The sequence below is a fragment of the Hemicordylus capensis genome, chromosome 5 (assembly GCF_027244095.1).
Source record: "Hemicordylus capensis ecotype Gifberg chromosome 5, rHemCap1.1.pri, whole genome shotgun sequence".
Classification (NCBI taxonomy): Eukaryota; Metazoa; Chordata; class Lepidosauria; order Squamata; family Cordylidae; genus Hemicordylus; species Hemicordylus capensis.
In genome coordinates, this window is record NC_069661.1 from 4,455,044 (window position 1) to 4,472,305 (window position 17,262).

Here is a 17,262-nt window from a genome sequence, read left to right on the forward strand (position 1 = left end):
GATGTCCTCCTTGCCTGAGACCTTCATTCTCCCTGACAGCAGAGGAGCTACCAGCCCTGGAGTGGGATGCCTCTATCACATCCCTGAAGGTCTCGTCCACATGCCTCTCTGTCTCTTTGAGCCTCTCCAGATCCGCCACCTTGGTCTCGAGGGAACGGATTTGTTCCCTGAGAGCCAGGAGCTCCTTGCACCGAACACACACCCATGACTTCTGCCCATGGGGCAAATAGTCGTACATGTGGCACTCTGTGCAATACACTGGGAAGTGCCCCTTCCCCTGCTGACCTATCTTCATACTGTTTTAATTGGCTCTTTACAGTATTTAGGGAGCTTATTGTCCATTTATTAGATAGTTTATTAGGATAGGTCTCAGCTGTAATGGTCAACTATTTAACTGTCCAAACAGCCTTTCCCAAGAATATGAGGGAAACGAGGGAGGGATATGTACTTACGTTCTCTTCTCCACCAGGCTCCTTGTGATCGCAGGGGCTTGTTCCAGGCTCCCCTGCACACTTCCCGCTAAACTCCTGCAAAACTGTTTGCTATCCCTGCCCACTATGCTCTGTTCGCTATGCTCTCGGGCCTTCACCTCATAAGTAGAGTAGCCTTCCAACTCTGATCAGCAATGCAATCTCCATACTGAAGCTGCAAAACTGATGCTGAGAGAGAAAGCAATGTCCAAGGCCACCTAGTAAGTCAGTGGCAGAGGGAAGGTTCAAATCAGGGAATTCCTGATTCTGAGTGGCAGCCCAAACTGCATCACAACAAACAAACGAGAAGTCTCAGAAATATTTTTTAAAAGACCTTTATTCTTACATTCAAATAAATGTTGCTTCTGAAAAAAGAGGTCTCCAATAATTATTTTAAAAAGTAAAGTCCCTCCATCCCACACAACCTCTTCTGTGCCAGTAAGCCAACATTTAGCTTACGAGAGGTGGTTTGCTTTTCACTTGGAGGGTTTTAAAATATGTCTTTAAAAAATACATTCAGTTTGGACAGCTTTTGGCCTCTTAGCTGTTTCAAGGAGTGGGCACCATCCAGAAGGAACGTCTCCTGCATGCGTCCCACTGAAGTGTGCAAAATGTCTCTCACACTCGCTTCAATGGGGTTTGTGCAAGAGACCTTCCTGCTGGATTATGTCTTTCCCCCTGCCTGATCTGGGTCAGGGAACTCTAGTGCAAAACATCAACATTCACATACACACATATCCCCTTGCAGGGAAGGCAACAGGCAACAGCAGAGGAGAGATTAAGGCACTTAAAGGGACGGCCCTTCCTTGGGGCTGGATCAGCCAGTCCGTGCAAGTGGTTTCACTGGCCAGCCCCTAGCAGGTGGGCTAGTGGGCCGCGAGCCAGAAGCAAGGCACTGCAGCCTGCTTTCTCAACAGTTCCAAAGCACAACATGCAGATCAGTTCCCCCCCGCTTGCTATCGTCACACTTCAGCCCCTGATCTGGGTCTGGTCATGCTAAATGGAGATGCCGCCAAAGAGCTATGCTCTTGGAAGGAGCTGGGCAGCAGAGGCCGTGGGGACATGGCCCCATCTCTCTTTGGCCTCAAGTCCCTGCCATCCTCCGAAAAGTTAATACTGTTTTGGGGAAACTCTGACTTTTAAAGTGACTCTACAATAGAGTTGCCATGCCGCCCCCCCCGAAATTCCGGGTTTCATCCAGATTTTAAGCATCTCACCCAGGTTGCTTAGCCCACCCAGATTCGCCCAGGTTTTCTTTCTTTCTTTCTTTCTTTCTTTTTCTTTTTCTTTCTTTCTTTCTTTCTTAGCTAAGCTCTAGCCCTTGTAGAAGCGGAGTTCTGAAGCAAAATGTGCAGTCACTATTCTGCTCAGAAATCATGTTCAAGCCAATTTGCATAATATGCAAATTAGGCACCCGGATTTGGAAAGCCAGAATATGGCAACCCTGCTGTACCAGGACTTTGCTACATGAACGTTGGAAAAGGACAGCATGATTGTGCTAAAAACCAATAAAGGAGGTTGAGGCCAGTATTGCAAGAGCCTATGAGAAGCTATACTTCAGACCATGGCCGAGACAGCTGGTTGTGAAGACGTCCGGCTTCTACGAGGAAGGGGGGAAAGAGGAGTATCGGGAGGGCAGCAGCTCTTCGGCTCGAGCCCTGCGTCCGAGGAGTGGTGCAGTCCCATCTAGAGCACGCAACCAAAGGGGTTCCCTGGCTGAGCCGTAGGCCGGTGCGGGAGGTGCAGGCAGAAGCCCTCGGCAGCCTCCGATGGACGGGCCCCTCCCATCTGCACGCACCGCCTAAGAGAGCTGCAGCTACGTGGAGCAGGGAGGTCTCCAAGAGCCATTCCAGCTATAGAAGGGAGGCTCCTGAGGTGGCGGGCGGCGAAACCGAGCCCTGCGGTAGGGGAAGGCCCCACGGCCCCGGTGCGAGGGAGGGCGGCGCATGACGAAGTCATTGCGGTGCCCATAGGGGGGCTCTTGAAGCAGCTCAGACTCAGCATAAGGTGAAAGGTGCCGCCACTCTTCAGGCTCAACGGGACCAGGATTGTGGAAGTCACTGGGGGGCCTTCCTGTGGGAAAGCAAAAGAGCAGAGTGAAATTAAACCCAGGGGAGAGGCACCAAAGACAGGAGAATCCAGACTAAGCCATAGAAACACAGGAACATAGGAAGCTGCCATATATTGAGTCAGAGACCATTGGTCTATCTAGCTCAGTTATTGTCTTCACAGACTGGCAGCGGCTCCTCCAAGGTTGCAGCCAGGACTCTCTCTCAGCCCTATCTGGAGATGCTGCCAGGGAGGGAACTTGGGGCCTCAATGCTCTTCCCAGAGTGGCTCCATCCTTTCAGGGGAATCTCTTGCAGTGCTCACACATCACGTCTCCCATTCAAATGCAACCAGGGCAGACCCTGCTTAGCTATGGGGACAAGTCATGCTTGCTACCACAGGACCAGCTCTCCTCCACATGAGGGTACTGCATGTGAGCAGCAGAGCCCTGGATGCAGGAGCAGCTCCTTGGTAAGCTCTCCTCCTCCCGCGCCTTACTCTCCACTGCCGAGGTCCCGCTCCCTGTGCCTTCGCCAACTGAAGTGCAGCTGGTGGCTCTAGAAGAGGGCCTTTCTCAGCTGGGGTGCTAACCCTCCGGAACCCCCTGCAAAGAAAGTCCGTCTGGCCCCATCAGGGCTTACTGAGTGGGGCAGGCAACCTGGGCTCTCCAGCTGTTGTTGAACTACAACTCCCATCATCCCCAGCCACAATAAATTGTTCCACAACAGCTGGGGAGCCAAGGTTGCCTACCCCTGGTTCACTGCTGGCTATTTGGTAGGAAACGTGCCTGCTTTGAATTGGCCTTTGGTGGTGGTTGATCAGCGGCTGTAACGCTTCCCTTCCTCCCCAGCGCGCCCTGCGCGAGTGCGCGGCAACTCACGATTGGAAAGCCCGAGTTAGCGGAGCACTCGCTCCGCTAACCTTGGCTTAGGGGAGGGTTACTTAAGCGGATGACCCACTTTGACTGAACCAGGCTCGGCTGCGAGCCCAGTGAGTCTCACAATTGGTGGGAAGTGGGCTAAGCAGCCTTAGACCGCTTTCCACTGATCGTGAGAACAGCTTCACAGTCATCTGCTCTCTATCCCCTTCTGTCTTCTTTTGCTCATTCCCATCTCCATGTTTTAAGTTATGCTGACAAATCACTGCTCATTTCTCCTCCAAATCCACCCTTCAGACCCATTTCTCCCCAAGAGCAAGGGCCCATATGCACTCATTGGGGTGTGTGTCTGTGTGTGTGTTTTGGACTAGGAAGACCTCCACAACCCCTTCCAACTCTAGCATTCTACGATGCCATGAATAAGAGCCCCAGAAGAACACAGCATTTTGGGGAGAGAAAGCAGGAACATACCTTCCAAATGGGGTGGACAACCCCGGTCATTTTCAAAGTTGAAAAATCCTTGACTGGGGACAGTGTCATGGTGGAAATCGGGATCACTGTTGAATCTCAACTGGAAAGGGAAGATGCCATTTTCAGGTGGGCGATAGGGCAAGGGCATAGAATATGGTGGCGGAGTCTCCCAAAGCCGAGGAGGCGGTGGCCGTGGAGGAGGAAATTGTGAACAAGGTTCAGGAAAGGGTTGCCATGACAGTGGTTCATAAAACGGCCGCTGTGGAGAAGCATACGAACGTGTAGCACTTCCATTACACTTTATTCCTGTGAAGTTAAGAGGTGGGGAGAAAAGGTGTTATTCTGGAGATAGGCTGGGCTACTTCCAGTCTGGAATGGTTTACTTTTTAAAGTCAACCCTCTATGGTCTATCAATGCTTTATCAATGTGTAAAGCAAAAGAGCCTATCCCGACCACTTAAGACGAACTTAGGAACATAGGAAGCTGCCATATACTGAGTCAAATAATTGGTCCATCTAGCTCAGTATTGTCTTCACAGACTGGCAGTGGATTCTCGAAGGTTGCAGGCAGGAATCTCTCTCAGCCCTATCTTGGAGATGCTGCCAGGGAGGGAACTTGGGACCTCGATGCTCTCCCCAGAGCAGCTCCATCCCCTGAGGGGAATATTTTCCAATGTTAACACTTCTAGTCTCCCATTCAAATGCAACCAGGGTGGACCCTACTTAGCTAAGGGGACAAGTCATGCTTGCTACCACCAGATCAGCTCTCCTCTCCTAAACCTGACCTTGTTCTCAGAACATGAGAAGGTGCCTTCTACTGAGTCAGACCCTCCAGCTCAGTACTCCCAACAGAATACTGAACAGCACAGCCTCTCCAAGGCTTCAGACCCCAAAAAGGCCTTTCCCAGCCCTCTCTGGAGATTCTGCTGACAGCAACTGAGCTGGGCCCTTCTGCATGCAAAGCAGATGCCCGGCCACCTGGCTATGATACCTTCCCTGTTTAGCTGTAAATAATCTGGGTTAACTGTTCCAGCATCTGCCCTCTGGCTTAAAAGTGGTTTGGCTCAAGGAAATGGGAATTTGCTCACCCCTCTCCCCAAGTGAATTTGCCCACCCATTTGCCAGCCCACCAGAGGCCAGCCTGCTTCATGCTCTACCATCACTACAAATCCCAAAGTGGTGGCTACCCAAGAGGGGGCCTTTTTGGTTGCAGCCCCCAGGTGGTTCAGCTGTTGCCTGGCCCCTTCCCACCTGGTATTTTGAGGCTTTGTTAAAACATTCTTATGTCACCAGGCGTTTGGTTTTCCCTTGTCTCTGTGCTTTTCCTTGGTGTTCCAGCTGTTTTACCTGGTTGGTCTTTTAATCTATCATTTTTGTCTTTAGTACTGTTTATCTGACGGCTGTTTTCAATTGTGTTTGTAAGCCACCTTGAGGGCCTTTTGTAGGAAGAAAGGAGGGCTAGAAATCCATGGATGGACGGACAGACTTTATGAAATGCCTTGTTGGATTGGGCCCAGCATGCTTTGCAAGAAGCCCAGCTACCAGCAGGTTCTTGGTGGTCCAACTGGAAACTAGCTGTTGGATGGCCATCTACTTTCTGCCCATTCCCCCAAGGGGTTCACACAGGGACTTCCAGGTGAGTCATCCACAGCCCCTTGGTGACTTTTTCAGTCATTTGCAAGTCATTCTGCTCTCCGTGGAACTTGGGAGCTTTGCACACTTCAAGAAGAATAGGGACAATAAAGAGCAAGCAGAGGGCCAGAGTAAGGAGGAAAAACTTATCTGAAGAAAGAGGAGCAAACAAAGCAAGGCTGAGGGTCCTTTCCTGGAGCGCTGGCAGGACAAAAAGAACTGGGTGGGGTTACCATCCAGCTCCTTTTATAGCTTCCTAATTTGCATACGTCCTGCCCTGGAGCGAGCATGGGATGATAACCCAGGGAGATGTCTTCACGCAGCAGCCGAGAATTAAGAGGAGGGCTGATTCAAATGAGAGGAAGACCTACGAAGCTTAGTTTTTTTATGATATTAAAAGGACAAAGGGTGAGCAAGATTTTGGAACTGGGACGATTCATTTGTGAGGAGGAGAGGGATAACTGGAGAGCCTGGGCCAATGGCACAGAAGAAGGGGAAGCCGAGGGCAAAATAAGCCCAAGAAAGGAGGGACGGTCTCAAGAAGGTCAAGGCAAGTGAGGAAGCAACCGCAGGAGCTGAGAAAAAAAGAAAGTGGGTTAGAAAGGGTGGAGGGCCGACTATGGAGCAATGATTAAATTGATGTGTTTTAGAAAACCAAAGTAACTCCATTTTACTTAGAAAACCTCAGTTTGACTTAAAGTAACCCCAGCTCAGCTCAGAGCCATCACGGCCTCTCATGATCAATGTCATTATCTCTCTCCACTAAATTGTATCTATGAAACTTGGTTCTCACAAGATTCTCACTGTTCTTTTGCTGACAGTTAAGAAAACAGGATGTAACCAAATAAGGAGTGATCACCAGATGAACAATGAATCATTCGCATGCGTACTAGATACTTAGTCCACCATTTTGTTGCCATGTCTAGGATATCAGCATCATTCAGATAGTTTGTATAAATGTGAGATGCACCTATAACCAATTTGTAATCAGTTTGAGAGCGTAAAGCCCTCTGATTACCTGTTGCAACTGCAGTGCAATAAATTGCCTCAAAAGAGATTCCCACTGTGTCTGTTTGATTGGCAAAAAGGCAGACCCAGGGACGAACCGAATTCACATCAAAAGGAACGATTAATTTTGGAAACAGGAACACCAGGTTCTGGGAAGTTTAGGTCCAAGAAAACCAAGCCCTTCACACAGCGCATAATTAACCTATGGAATTTAACCTATGTGGCTTACAGTATGGTGATGGCCACCAGCTTGGGTAGCTTTAAAAGGGGCTTAGACAAATTCATGGAGGACAAGTCCATCAATGACCACTAGTCTTGATGGGTATAGGCCACCTGTAAACAGCTAAATACCAGTTGCAGGGGAGCAGCAGCAGGAGAGAGGGCATGTCCTCACCTCTTGCCTGTGGGCTTCCCAGAGGCATCTGGTGGGCCACTGTGGGAAACAGGATGCTGGCCAAGCTAGGCCTTGGGCCTGATCCAGCAGGGCTGTTTTTACGATAGGCAGGGGAGCAGAGAAAGATCTCTGCAAATGTCCAAGTGATCCACTGTTTTAGTTCTGGGGTAAACAATGGGGTATAAAAAGGGGCAGTAAAACCATAGGTTTTACTCCATAGGAGAGTATAATTCATTTAACACATTTGTATACCGCCTGTAGCCAGGTTTCAGGCCAGCCTATTTAAATATTCAATCAAATAGTTTGAAAGAGGGTTTAAGGGCTCTAGGTTAGCAAACAACATGTGCCACCCCTTCAGAACCGCATGGAGGTGGCTACTCCCTACAGGCTCATTCCCCACAAGCACATAGTACGGAGTGCATCCACAGCTGGGGGAGGGGGACCCTGGATGGAAGCAGAGCCCCACATTGCACCGTGATAGGTGGGATAGCAAATGCAGGTTGTGGTGGGAGGTGTGTGTGTGAGGAATACTGGGAAGCATGGCACCGGAAAGGACCACCTCTCCCAGCATGACCTCCTGCCATACCCCGTCCCAGCCACTGCTGGGACACTGCGTGGCTCTGCTTCCCATAAAGAAGACCCTTACCCCACACCAGTAAGCACACAGGGCTGCATGGGGGTGGGCGTGCAGAGAATGTCTGCTCTCATGCTGTCCCCAAAGGGTGGTGCATATTATTTGGTTATGGGACACTCCAACGCCTAGCTTCACTGCCCAGTTTTTCAAGAATCAGTTTTCCTTTGAAGTTTGTACCCTTGTGGTGGTGACACACCACCCTGACCAGCATCCCAGCGAGGTATCCATGTCACGGTTGGAGCAAGAAAAATCATGCTAGGACTCAAGCCTGCTTCATGCGATGCAAGCTTCGAAACTCTCATTTATTTATTTAAAATATGTATACCCCACCCCTCCAGTACAACAATACTGCTTGGGGTGGCTCACAACAGTAAAAGTAAAATAAAATGTAACACAATAAAACAAAACACAGCATAGAAGAAAATCAATGAAAACAACCCCAATTACAAATTAAAAAACAACAAAGATAAAATAAAAGAGGTCCATCAATTTATAATTCAAGGATTTTAAAAGCCTTTCTAAACAGATGGGTTTTGAGATCTCTTTTTAAGAACCCTAACGAAGGGAGCAGGACCAAGTTCTTCTAGAAGGGCATTCCATAGCCCAGGGGTCACAACTGAGAAGACCCTGCGGCTATTCCTACAATCACCCAAAAGCAGGCTAAGGGAGCCCAGCCCGCTTTGGGGCGACCGTGTCTGCAACGGGAGCCGTGCAGCTCCCGGCAGCTAGACTCGTTAAATCCCCCTCCCCTTAAATGAGGTTAATGGAGCAATCGCTCCGTTAACCTTGGTTTTTTGCTCATGTGTCGCCATGGCACGCAGCGACACATGAGTAGACCCCCGACCGGGAGGCTGCAAGCTTGGGGGCTCTCTCCAGTATGCCCCACGCACTCGCATGGGACATCCAGGAACTTCCGGAGTCCGCATGGCCACCGATCCCTGCAGCCCCCATCGGCTCCATGACGGAGCTGGCATCTGTCTGTCTTCCATCCAATTCTGCCCACACCCACCACTCACCTTGAGGTTTCCTCATTTCAAGTTTCACTCCCCAGGCATCAGCCATGTGGGTCAGCAGGAGTTTGGTAATGAGCCGGTGCACCCAGGCATCCCAATGGACCCCATCCTGGCAACGGCTACTCTCGAGAAAGCGGAAGTTGTAGTGCAGGTCCAGGACATCGAACTTGTAGGTGCAAGCCACGGTGGCGCTAATGAAGTTGGCCTTGATCACATCTGTAGGAGTTGACCGATTCTTCATCTGAGTTGTGAGAGGAAGAAAGGAAGCACAACCACAGTTGAATCTGGGGAGGTGGGCAGCCGTCTAGGCACACAGAAACCAGGCAGTGTGAACTGTTACTCTTTTATTCCCAGAATTCTCTTCTGTCCAAGTCCTGAGCTCTTGGAATTGAACAACAAACCTACCTTTCTCTCATTTTCCCCATGAAGAAGAAGAAGAAGAAGAGCCCTTTGCATCCCCTTTGCTTTTTGGGGAGAGAATGCAAATAGCATCGGAGCAGTTCAGGCAAGGCACTGTGGAGGTTTCCCTTCCCAGTTCAGTTCCTGCAACGTTTGGAAAGTGGGAGATCTCCTCCACCTCCTCCTCCTCTGGTTTGCTCAGTTTCCTCTCATCAGCTGACTGACATGAGGAGTTCACCCTCATGAGGAGAGTGAGGAGGGCTCACCTTCTCCATGCTCACCACTGCATTGCAAACAGAGGCCACAGGGGTGTAGCAAGGTTCGGGCAGGGACCCCTGGAGCAAAAAGGGAAGATGGGGACCCCTGCATTTCCTCCTCCTCCTTCGGAGAGACAGGAGTGGGAGAGTCAAGACCCCTCAGGGCCCCAGGGACACTTGTTCAATTATATCGACACCCCTGGGGTGCCCCTCCCATGACTGACTGACAGGCCCCTTCAGTGACACCTGGGGAAGTCAAGATGTCTGAGACCATTAACATTTGCACCCATATACTGAAATACGTCGTCCGTTTGTTCCAGGGTCGATCTATTCAAGCAGGACTTCCCCCAATTCCCGATTAGTACTACCGAGGCACCCTGTGGCTAGAGCATGCAGGCTCACACAGGAACACAGGAAGCTGCCATATACTGAGTCAGACCAACATTGGTCTATCTAGCTCAGTATTGTCTTCACAGACTGGCAGCGACTTCTCCAAGGTTGCAGGCAGGAGTCTCTCTCAGCCCTCTCTTGGAGATGCTGCCAGGGAGGGAACTTTGAAACCTTCTGCTCTTCCCACAACGGCTCCATCATCCCCTGAGGGGAATATCTTCCAGTGCTCACACTTCTAGTCTCCCATTCAGATGCAACCAGGGCAGACCCTGCTTAGCTAAGGGGACAAGTCATGCTTGCGACCACAAGACCAGCTCTCCTCTCCAGCTCAGGCTTGAGACTGCTGCCTTCAGTGCAGGGATTATTATGATTCCACTTGGTTTTTACCCGACCTTTTCTGAAACCTGCCTCCGATTGCAGAAAAAGCCACACACCCACCTGGACCTCTCCAAAGTGCTAGCACGACAGCAGCCAGGGATGGCCCCGTGCTAGACTGCACTTGCCCCAATCCCAGCATTTGGGCTCCTTCCTTCCCTGCAAGGCACTGGCTGCTGCAGGGCCAGGCTGGCCAAAGGAGACCCTCCGTATCCGCATGAGTTCTCATGAGAAGGGCACCCGAAGACCCCTGAGAAAAGGGGGGCAGAACAGCACTTTTATGCTGAGATTCTATAGTCTTTCCTGTTACTGTCTGTGCCTCTTGGGGGAGGGAGCAGGCCTCACCTCAGTGGGGCCGTGGAAAGAGGGGCAGGAGCCAACAGCATTATGGGAGGTTGACTTCAATGGCCCCCATCTGGGCGTGCATAAAGCGATGGCCTCCTTGCAAAGGCAACATGGAGTTCTAGGAACCTTTGAGACGCTGCAGCCTCTTACAAGCAAGGAAAGGGGAAGAGGAACATAGGAAGCCGCTTTTATACTGAGTCAGACCCTTGGTCCATCTAGCTCAGTACTGTCTACCCAGACTGGCAGCAGCTTCTCCAAGGTTGCAGGCAGGAGTCTCTCTCAGCCCTGTCTTGAAGATGCTGCCAGGGAGGGAACTTTCTGCATGCAAGCATGATGGTGCTCTTCCCAGAGCAGCCAAAGTGGGAATATCTTGGCAGCTGCTTCTCCAAGGTTGCAGGCAGGAATCTCTCTCAGCCCTACCTGGAGATGCTGCCGGGGAGGGAACTAGGAACCTAGATGCTCTTCCCAGAGTGCCTCCATCCTCTGAGGGGAATACCTCCCAGTGCTCACAAATAAAGTGTCTCTTTCATATGCAACCAAGGCAGACCCTGCTTAGCTAAGGGGACAAGTCATGCTTGCTACCACAGGTTTGGAGCAGCTGAGAAAAGCAGAGGAGGCACGAAGCCAAAGCGGGGAGGCCCCCTGGAGCTCTGCTTAGGGATGAGGCAAAGACAAAGGGTGCCTTCGAACTCCTTCCCTCCAGCTGAGGCCACAGAGACCCACTCTGTGAGCCAGCAAGACCGTAGTGGCCAAGCCTGCCCCATCTCTCCCCCCCCCCCAATATGGCTCATTGCTTTAAAAGAGAGAGGTTGTGGCTTTTCAAGAAGAGAGCTGCAGCCACCCTGCCTGACCTGCCTCTAAATCTCAGATGCACCAGGGCAAACGGTGATTCTTTGGAACTGAAAGCAATGTCCTCTGTACATGCTCAGGTGCATTTGTGTATTCACTGGACTCCACTTCACTCAGAGGTACTCTCTTCATATATTCCAGCACAGCCTCAGGCAGTCAACAGAATGAGCGCAGCTGAAACTAAGCCACAGGAGAGAGAATGGCAATAGCGCAGGGCAGGAAGCAGTCATCCCTTGAGCCTCTGCCAAAGACAAGACACATATTGCCAACCTAAGAAACCATGAGAGCTAGAAACACGCTTAAAAATCCAAAAAATGGCAGTGGAAGCCAAAAGATCCCATTCTGCACCTGAGGGGAGTTCGAGCTAATACGCTGCATGGGTGGATTAGGATTAGTGATAGTGATCTTAGCATGTTAATAGCTGTGGGGCCAAGAGAACATCCAACAGAGGCAGATTCTCCCACTTAATGTCCATGCACCTTTTTTTTTTTTAAAAAGGCATGTATACCTGGCTTAGAAAAGATGCCAATTGCCCTTTTAATACACTGACCCAGCATATCTACCTCCCAACATATCAACCATCCAAGACACTTAGGCCTAATTCTCGCCGAAGTGGTCCGCCCGTGTCTGGGCTGTGCCACTTGAGAGCCCAGGTGGCGGTTCATGTGGTGGAACAGCACTCCAAACAAAGTACTTCCCTGCATACAGAAAGCATGTCAGCCAATAAGCAAGGCACGCTGATTTTCTGCAGAAAGTGTTTTTCTTTTCAATGGAGTACGAGCCTATCATGCAATTCCCCGCTTGCAGCCTGAAATGGCCCAGCCACAGGTTGACCCAGTTGACTCCTCAACTGCGCCCCTCCTAGAGATGCTGGCCTACAATTCCCATCACCCCTTGCTCCTGGCCCTGGGAGAACGAGGCCTGGATGCCACCCCAGCAGAGAGGCCCCTGCCCCTTCCTACCCCTTTCTCGAGGTAGGCCTTTGTGACATCTGGTCCTAATGGCATCGCTGTGTTCCAAATGACGAGGCAGGACGGAGGGAGGACGTCGGTCAGTCTCTCAAAGAACGTCTCCAGGTTCTGCTGGTATTTTCGGAAGGCAGTCGCGAGAGTTTTCCCGTATCTGTGTGGAAGGAGGCGGCGGTCAGGGTCCTGCGTTGCGCACAGCCGGGAGACACATTCCAAGCCCGGCTCGAGGCAGCTCAACATGAACATGCAGAGTCAGCGGGGAGCAGGGTAAGAATTGTCCCTTAGCACATGTGGGGGCTGCTGGGGCTTGCTGGGGGTCCGTGACAGGCCTGGCTGGCTGGGAGCAGGGAGGGGGGAAGCACATGCCAGGGTCTGACGAGGGTGGGCGAAGAGGGGACAAACCTGGGCATGCAGGGAGGCCACAGCTGGAGCGCCCTAGTAGCTGCAGAGCTTGGGGGTGCAACCTTTGCGGCGGGGGAGCACAGCTCACTTGTCTGGCCGGCAAAATCCCGGAAGGGGGCAGCAACCTCTCACAAGACTGAAGGGTCTGCCATGAACTATTTATTGGGACTAGGATGGGAAGCGCCCAGAAGCAGAGAACAGAGAGGTCCCCCGACAGAAGTGGGAGGAACCAGCCCAGAGGAGACGGTTTGGGGAGATGCTGCCCCTCCTCCTTGCTAACATGGGGTACGGGGGTGGGGAGAGAGGAATCATACCCCTTCTGGGGAGACAACACCACAACACAACCAACACTCATGATGCTGAGAAAGGAAACACTCCAACCAACACGTTCCCCTCTCTCCGTTTACCCCAGAATTCTGGGGGCTGTCCTCAGCAAGGAGCCATCGCTCAGGGCAAAGCAGATGCTTTGGATGCAGGGGGTCCCCGGCTCAATCCCTGGCTGCATCTTCAGGTAGGGCGGGGAAAGACTGTCCTCTGTTGGGTACTCTAGGGAGCCACTGCCAGCCAGCACAAACAGCGCTGATCTGGATGGATCAACAGATCAGGGATTAACCCCTGCTCACTGGGCAGAGAGGCACCTTTTAACGTGGCGATTCTCTTTATTGAGCAGGGGGAGAGTAACTGGCCCCATCCACCCCCAGCACAGCATCCCTCCAGTGACTGTTGCCGGTGTCTATCTTGTGTTTCCTTTCAGATTGTGAGCCGTTCGGGGACAGGCAGCCATATTCTTTATTTATTTATTATTTCTCTGTGTAAACCACCCTGAGCCATTTTTGGAAGGGCGGTATAGAAATCGAATAAATAAACAGTCCGACTTCAGAGAAGGCAGCTTTGTATGTTCCAATCTGTCCATAGGAGGGAGGGGGCAGAAACGGAGGGGGAGGTATTCCTCCCCCCCCCCCGCATTTCCCATTTAATCGTAATAGTTGTTACCACCATCATCATCTGAATAGTGCTTTCAAGGGCATGAAGTGCTTCACGTGTATTATCTTTTTATAATCCTTACAACAACCTGTAAGGCAAGTATGCATTATCATCTCTGTATTGCAGAAGGAGGCAGAGGCTGAGAGGGGCTGGTTGGCCTAAAGTCATCCAGTGAGAAGATGGCAGTGGTGGTGAATTTTGAACCGGGGACTTAGAATCATCGAATGTTCGAGCTGGAAGGGACCTTGGAGAGCTTCTAGTTCAAACCCCGCCCCAACTCTGGTGCAGGATTTGTGACAGGACCCGTTAGGAGGACGTTCAGCCTTTGAAATCCTCCAGGGAAGATTTTCAACCACTGCATAAGGCAGACTGCTCCACTGTTCTAGTTGGCCAGACAGGAAATGGGTGGAAAATAAAACTGCCAATATAATGTCCTTATGCAAATCTACGGTGTAGTCACATTTGGAACACTGTGTATAGTTCCAGTCACCATATCTCAAAGAAGATATTCTGGAACAGCACATAATTAACCTATGGAATTCTCTGCCACACCATGTAGTGATGGCCACCAGCTTGGATGATCTTTAGCGGGGCTTAAACAAATCCCCAACTGGGTGAATGATCAGTCTGCGCAGCTTGAGGCGGGTGAGGGCAATTTTGGCCACCACTGATTTAAGTGCACAGCATGCCCTGGCAATCAGAAATCTCTGGAACATGCTCTCTGTTGAAATAAGAGCATCTCCTTCTCTGTTTGCTTTTAGAAAGACCCTCAAGATGCACCTTGTTTCTCAGGCTTCTAATGGAAATACATTTTAAATTATTTAATCTGTTTTTATCTTATGAAATCGTTTTTATCTTTTGAAATTTTAACTGTTTTACATTTGTTGTATTTTAACTCTGTACACCACCTAGGTCACCTTGAGTGGAGCAACGGGGAAATGCTTGACTAATGAGCAGAAGGTTGCTGGTTCGAATCCCCACTGGTACTATACTGGGCAGCAGCGATATAGGAAGATGCTGAAAGGCATCATCTCACACTGCGCGGGAGGAGGCAATGGTCAACCCCTCCTGTATTCTACCAAAGACAACCAGAGGGCTCTGTGGGCGCCAGGAGTTGAAATTAACTCGACGGCACACTTTACCTTTTTCTACCTTTTACCTTTACACCACCTAGAGATGTACATATCAGGCAGGATAAAAATATGATAGGCAGATAGGCATAATCTGGGGAGTAAGGTGTAGCCCTACTCCGAATCTGACCCCAAAAGCCCTGGAGGCCCATGGAGACTTCTGGCTAGGCAGATTAGCCACAATCGTCACTGTTACCTGTTGAGGTCCCAGAGGCAGGAATTGACGATCAAGACATCTGGTGGTGGCCCGGTCCGGAAGTCACTCAGGACACTCTCCAAGTAGGCCGAATAAAGGCGGGTGATGAAGTAGAGACGCACAAGGTGGTGAGGGGTGCAGTACTGGCGGACCTCGCGATAATGGATTCCGTTGTGTAGTCCTTTCCATTCCACTCGGCAGTCATTTTCAAAGGACTCCCCCTACATGTGGAGAGATCAGCATCATGCGAGAGGCCTCTCGCATCTATTTTAATTAGGGGTGTGTATGGAACCAGTGGGGGCCGGTTCAAAGGCAGGGGGGACCTTTAAGGGCAGGGGAGGGTGCACTCCCCCCCCCCCCGGCTCTCTTAAAAACTGGTTAGGCGGGGCAGCAGCATACCTCTCAGCCACCCGTTCCCTCCTAGGTCCGGAAGTGACCAGAAGTACTCCGCACGTGCCCAACGTACACACACACACACACACACACACACACACACACGGGGTACTTCTGGTCACGTCCAGACCGAGAAGGGAACGGGGTGGCAGGGAGGTACGCTGCCACTTGGCTGGACCGGTTTTTAAGAGAGTGCCGGTGGTGGGCTACTGCCAGGAATTGGACCTGGGACCTTGTTCATGCAAAGCACTGTTGGAAGACGATGTTGGAATACATCTCCCTTTGGGGCTGGGGATGCTGAGAGCTGTGATCCAACAGGATCTGGAAACCAAGGGTGGGGACCCTTGCAATGAGCTACACCCTGCCCTTCCCCAGATGGTTTTTCTGTGTCCCCAGCATTGGGTATTCAGATGGAGCCTCCTTTTAGCCATCATGGCTAACAGCCATCCTCCATTAATGTGTTCAGTCCTTTTTTTCAGTGTTTCTTGTATAATTCAAACAATCAGAGACATCCCCCCCCACACACAATGGTGCCTTCAGGACCAATTAAAGTACACAAGGTCTCAAATCCATCTGATGGTTGGGGTATCTGTGTGTTGGGGTTGGAGGGGGGTGGGTGGGTTGGGAATTCCCAACACCATATATGCTGAGACATGAGCAAAAACCATCCGCCAAATCGTCTCTGCAGAAGGACAAGTCCCAACTGCGATGCACATGTCAGAATGTCACCACGGAAGTTCTAAAGCTCGTGTTAGGTGCTGTGATGTTGTACTTATAAATGCTTTAGATGGGTGTTGACAGCCCCAGTGGTGCAGCAACTGTATCAACAGTTCACAAAATTGGGGTTAGTTAACAAAATCAGTTGGTTAATAGTTAACAAAGTGTAAGTGTGTGTGTGGTGGGGGGCACTCCTAAAGGGATACTCGTTACTCCAGATTCAAAAGAGACATCACCTTAAACTGCAGCTGCTTAACAGTAAGAAGCTCATTGTGTTGCAGAAAGTAGATCATGTCTTTATAAACCGATCGGTGAACTATAAAAGGGGGAAGAAAAGATAGGTCAATAATAAGGAACAAGAGACAACCACAACATATATTCCCTGCTAAGAAAAAAAAACCTACATCTTTCACGGTGTCCTCGAATGCTTGGTGCATTTAAGAACCAGCGTGATCCAGCGGAGAGTACTGAGTGAACCGCAGTCTGCCAGACCCAGCTCCGGCAAAGCTGGCAATGGGGTAGTCCTGCCACGAGGGGAAAAGAGGCAGTTGCCGCTAGCGGTACATCACTGGGGTGTTGGCAAGAGGCCCTCTACCATTTCCTCTGCCTGCTTCTGCCACCCGCCCACACCAGTATCAGGAAGAGGGACTCACTTTGCTGCCAGGGTTAGACTGGGAGTTTTGGCCCTGACCCTTGCACGGAGGACTCCCAACCAGGATTGATGCCTGGAGCCCTTGCAAAGCTTTGGGAGGGAAGTTGCCAGCAGCCCTTCCTACTCTCTCTGTGCACCTGCAAAGGCTGGATCTGACGCTTGCAAGCCTTTACAAGGAGTGTGGGGAGAGGAGGGAGATTGCTAGCAGCCTCTGGCCTCTCTTCCCTTGCAAATCACCAAGAGAGCAGGCCCAAGATGGACGGTTGTTGGGCAGCCTCCCATCCTGGACCCCCTCAACTTGCAAAACTCTGAAAGGGTGTCAGAACAAGAAGAAACTGCCAGCAAGCTGGTGCCTCTCTTCAGGCAGTGCCCCCTTTATTTATTTATCATATTTTTATCCTGCCCTATATAAAATCTCAGGGTGGTTTGGAATTCAAACCAAACAACAATTAAGACCTAAAAAGCATGTAGAAACAAATTAAAATTACCACCAACAAAACTGTAAGAGATCATAAACTAAAAGCCTGATGAAAGAGGTGTGTTTTCAAAAGTCATCTAAAAATGACCAGAGATGGGGAGGTTCTGATTTCGTTTGGGAGTGTGTTCTGGAGCCCTGGGGCAACCCTACAGAGGGGCCCATCTTGGGGTTGCCACAACT

The 17,262-nt window shown here is 50.7% G+C and overlaps 1 protein-coding gene across 4 annotated transcripts in view; it reads right to left on the reverse strand.

Annotated features, from left to right (window-relative positions):
* Positions 1-789: 789 nt before the first annotated feature.
* The window catches only part of LOC128325635 (PC-esterase domain-containing protein 1B-like), a 75,870-nt gene continuing 59,397 nt past the window's right edge, over positions 790-17,262 (reverse strand). For 3 of the 4 annotated variants that reach the window (XM_053251234.1, XM_053251232.1, XM_053251233.1), the window contains 7 exons: positions 16,357-16,476; positions 16,189-16,268; positions 14,843-15,063; positions 12,125-12,284; positions 8,551-8,788; positions 3,868-4,173; positions 790-2,543 (listed from right to left, as the gene is read on the reverse strand). In XM_053251234.1, coding sequence (XP_053107209.1) covers positions 2,287-2,543; positions 3,868-4,173; positions 8,551-8,788; positions 12,125-12,284; positions 14,843-15,063; positions 16,189-16,268; positions 16,357-16,476 — 1,382 coding nt within the window. In that variant the 3' untranslated portion in view covers positions 790-2,286. The remainder of the gene's footprint in view (positions 2,544-3,867; positions 4,174-8,550; positions 8,789-12,124; positions 12,285-14,842; positions 15,064-16,188; positions 16,269-16,356; positions 16,477-17,262) is intronic. The other variant, XM_053251235.1, reaches the window with a different exon arrangement.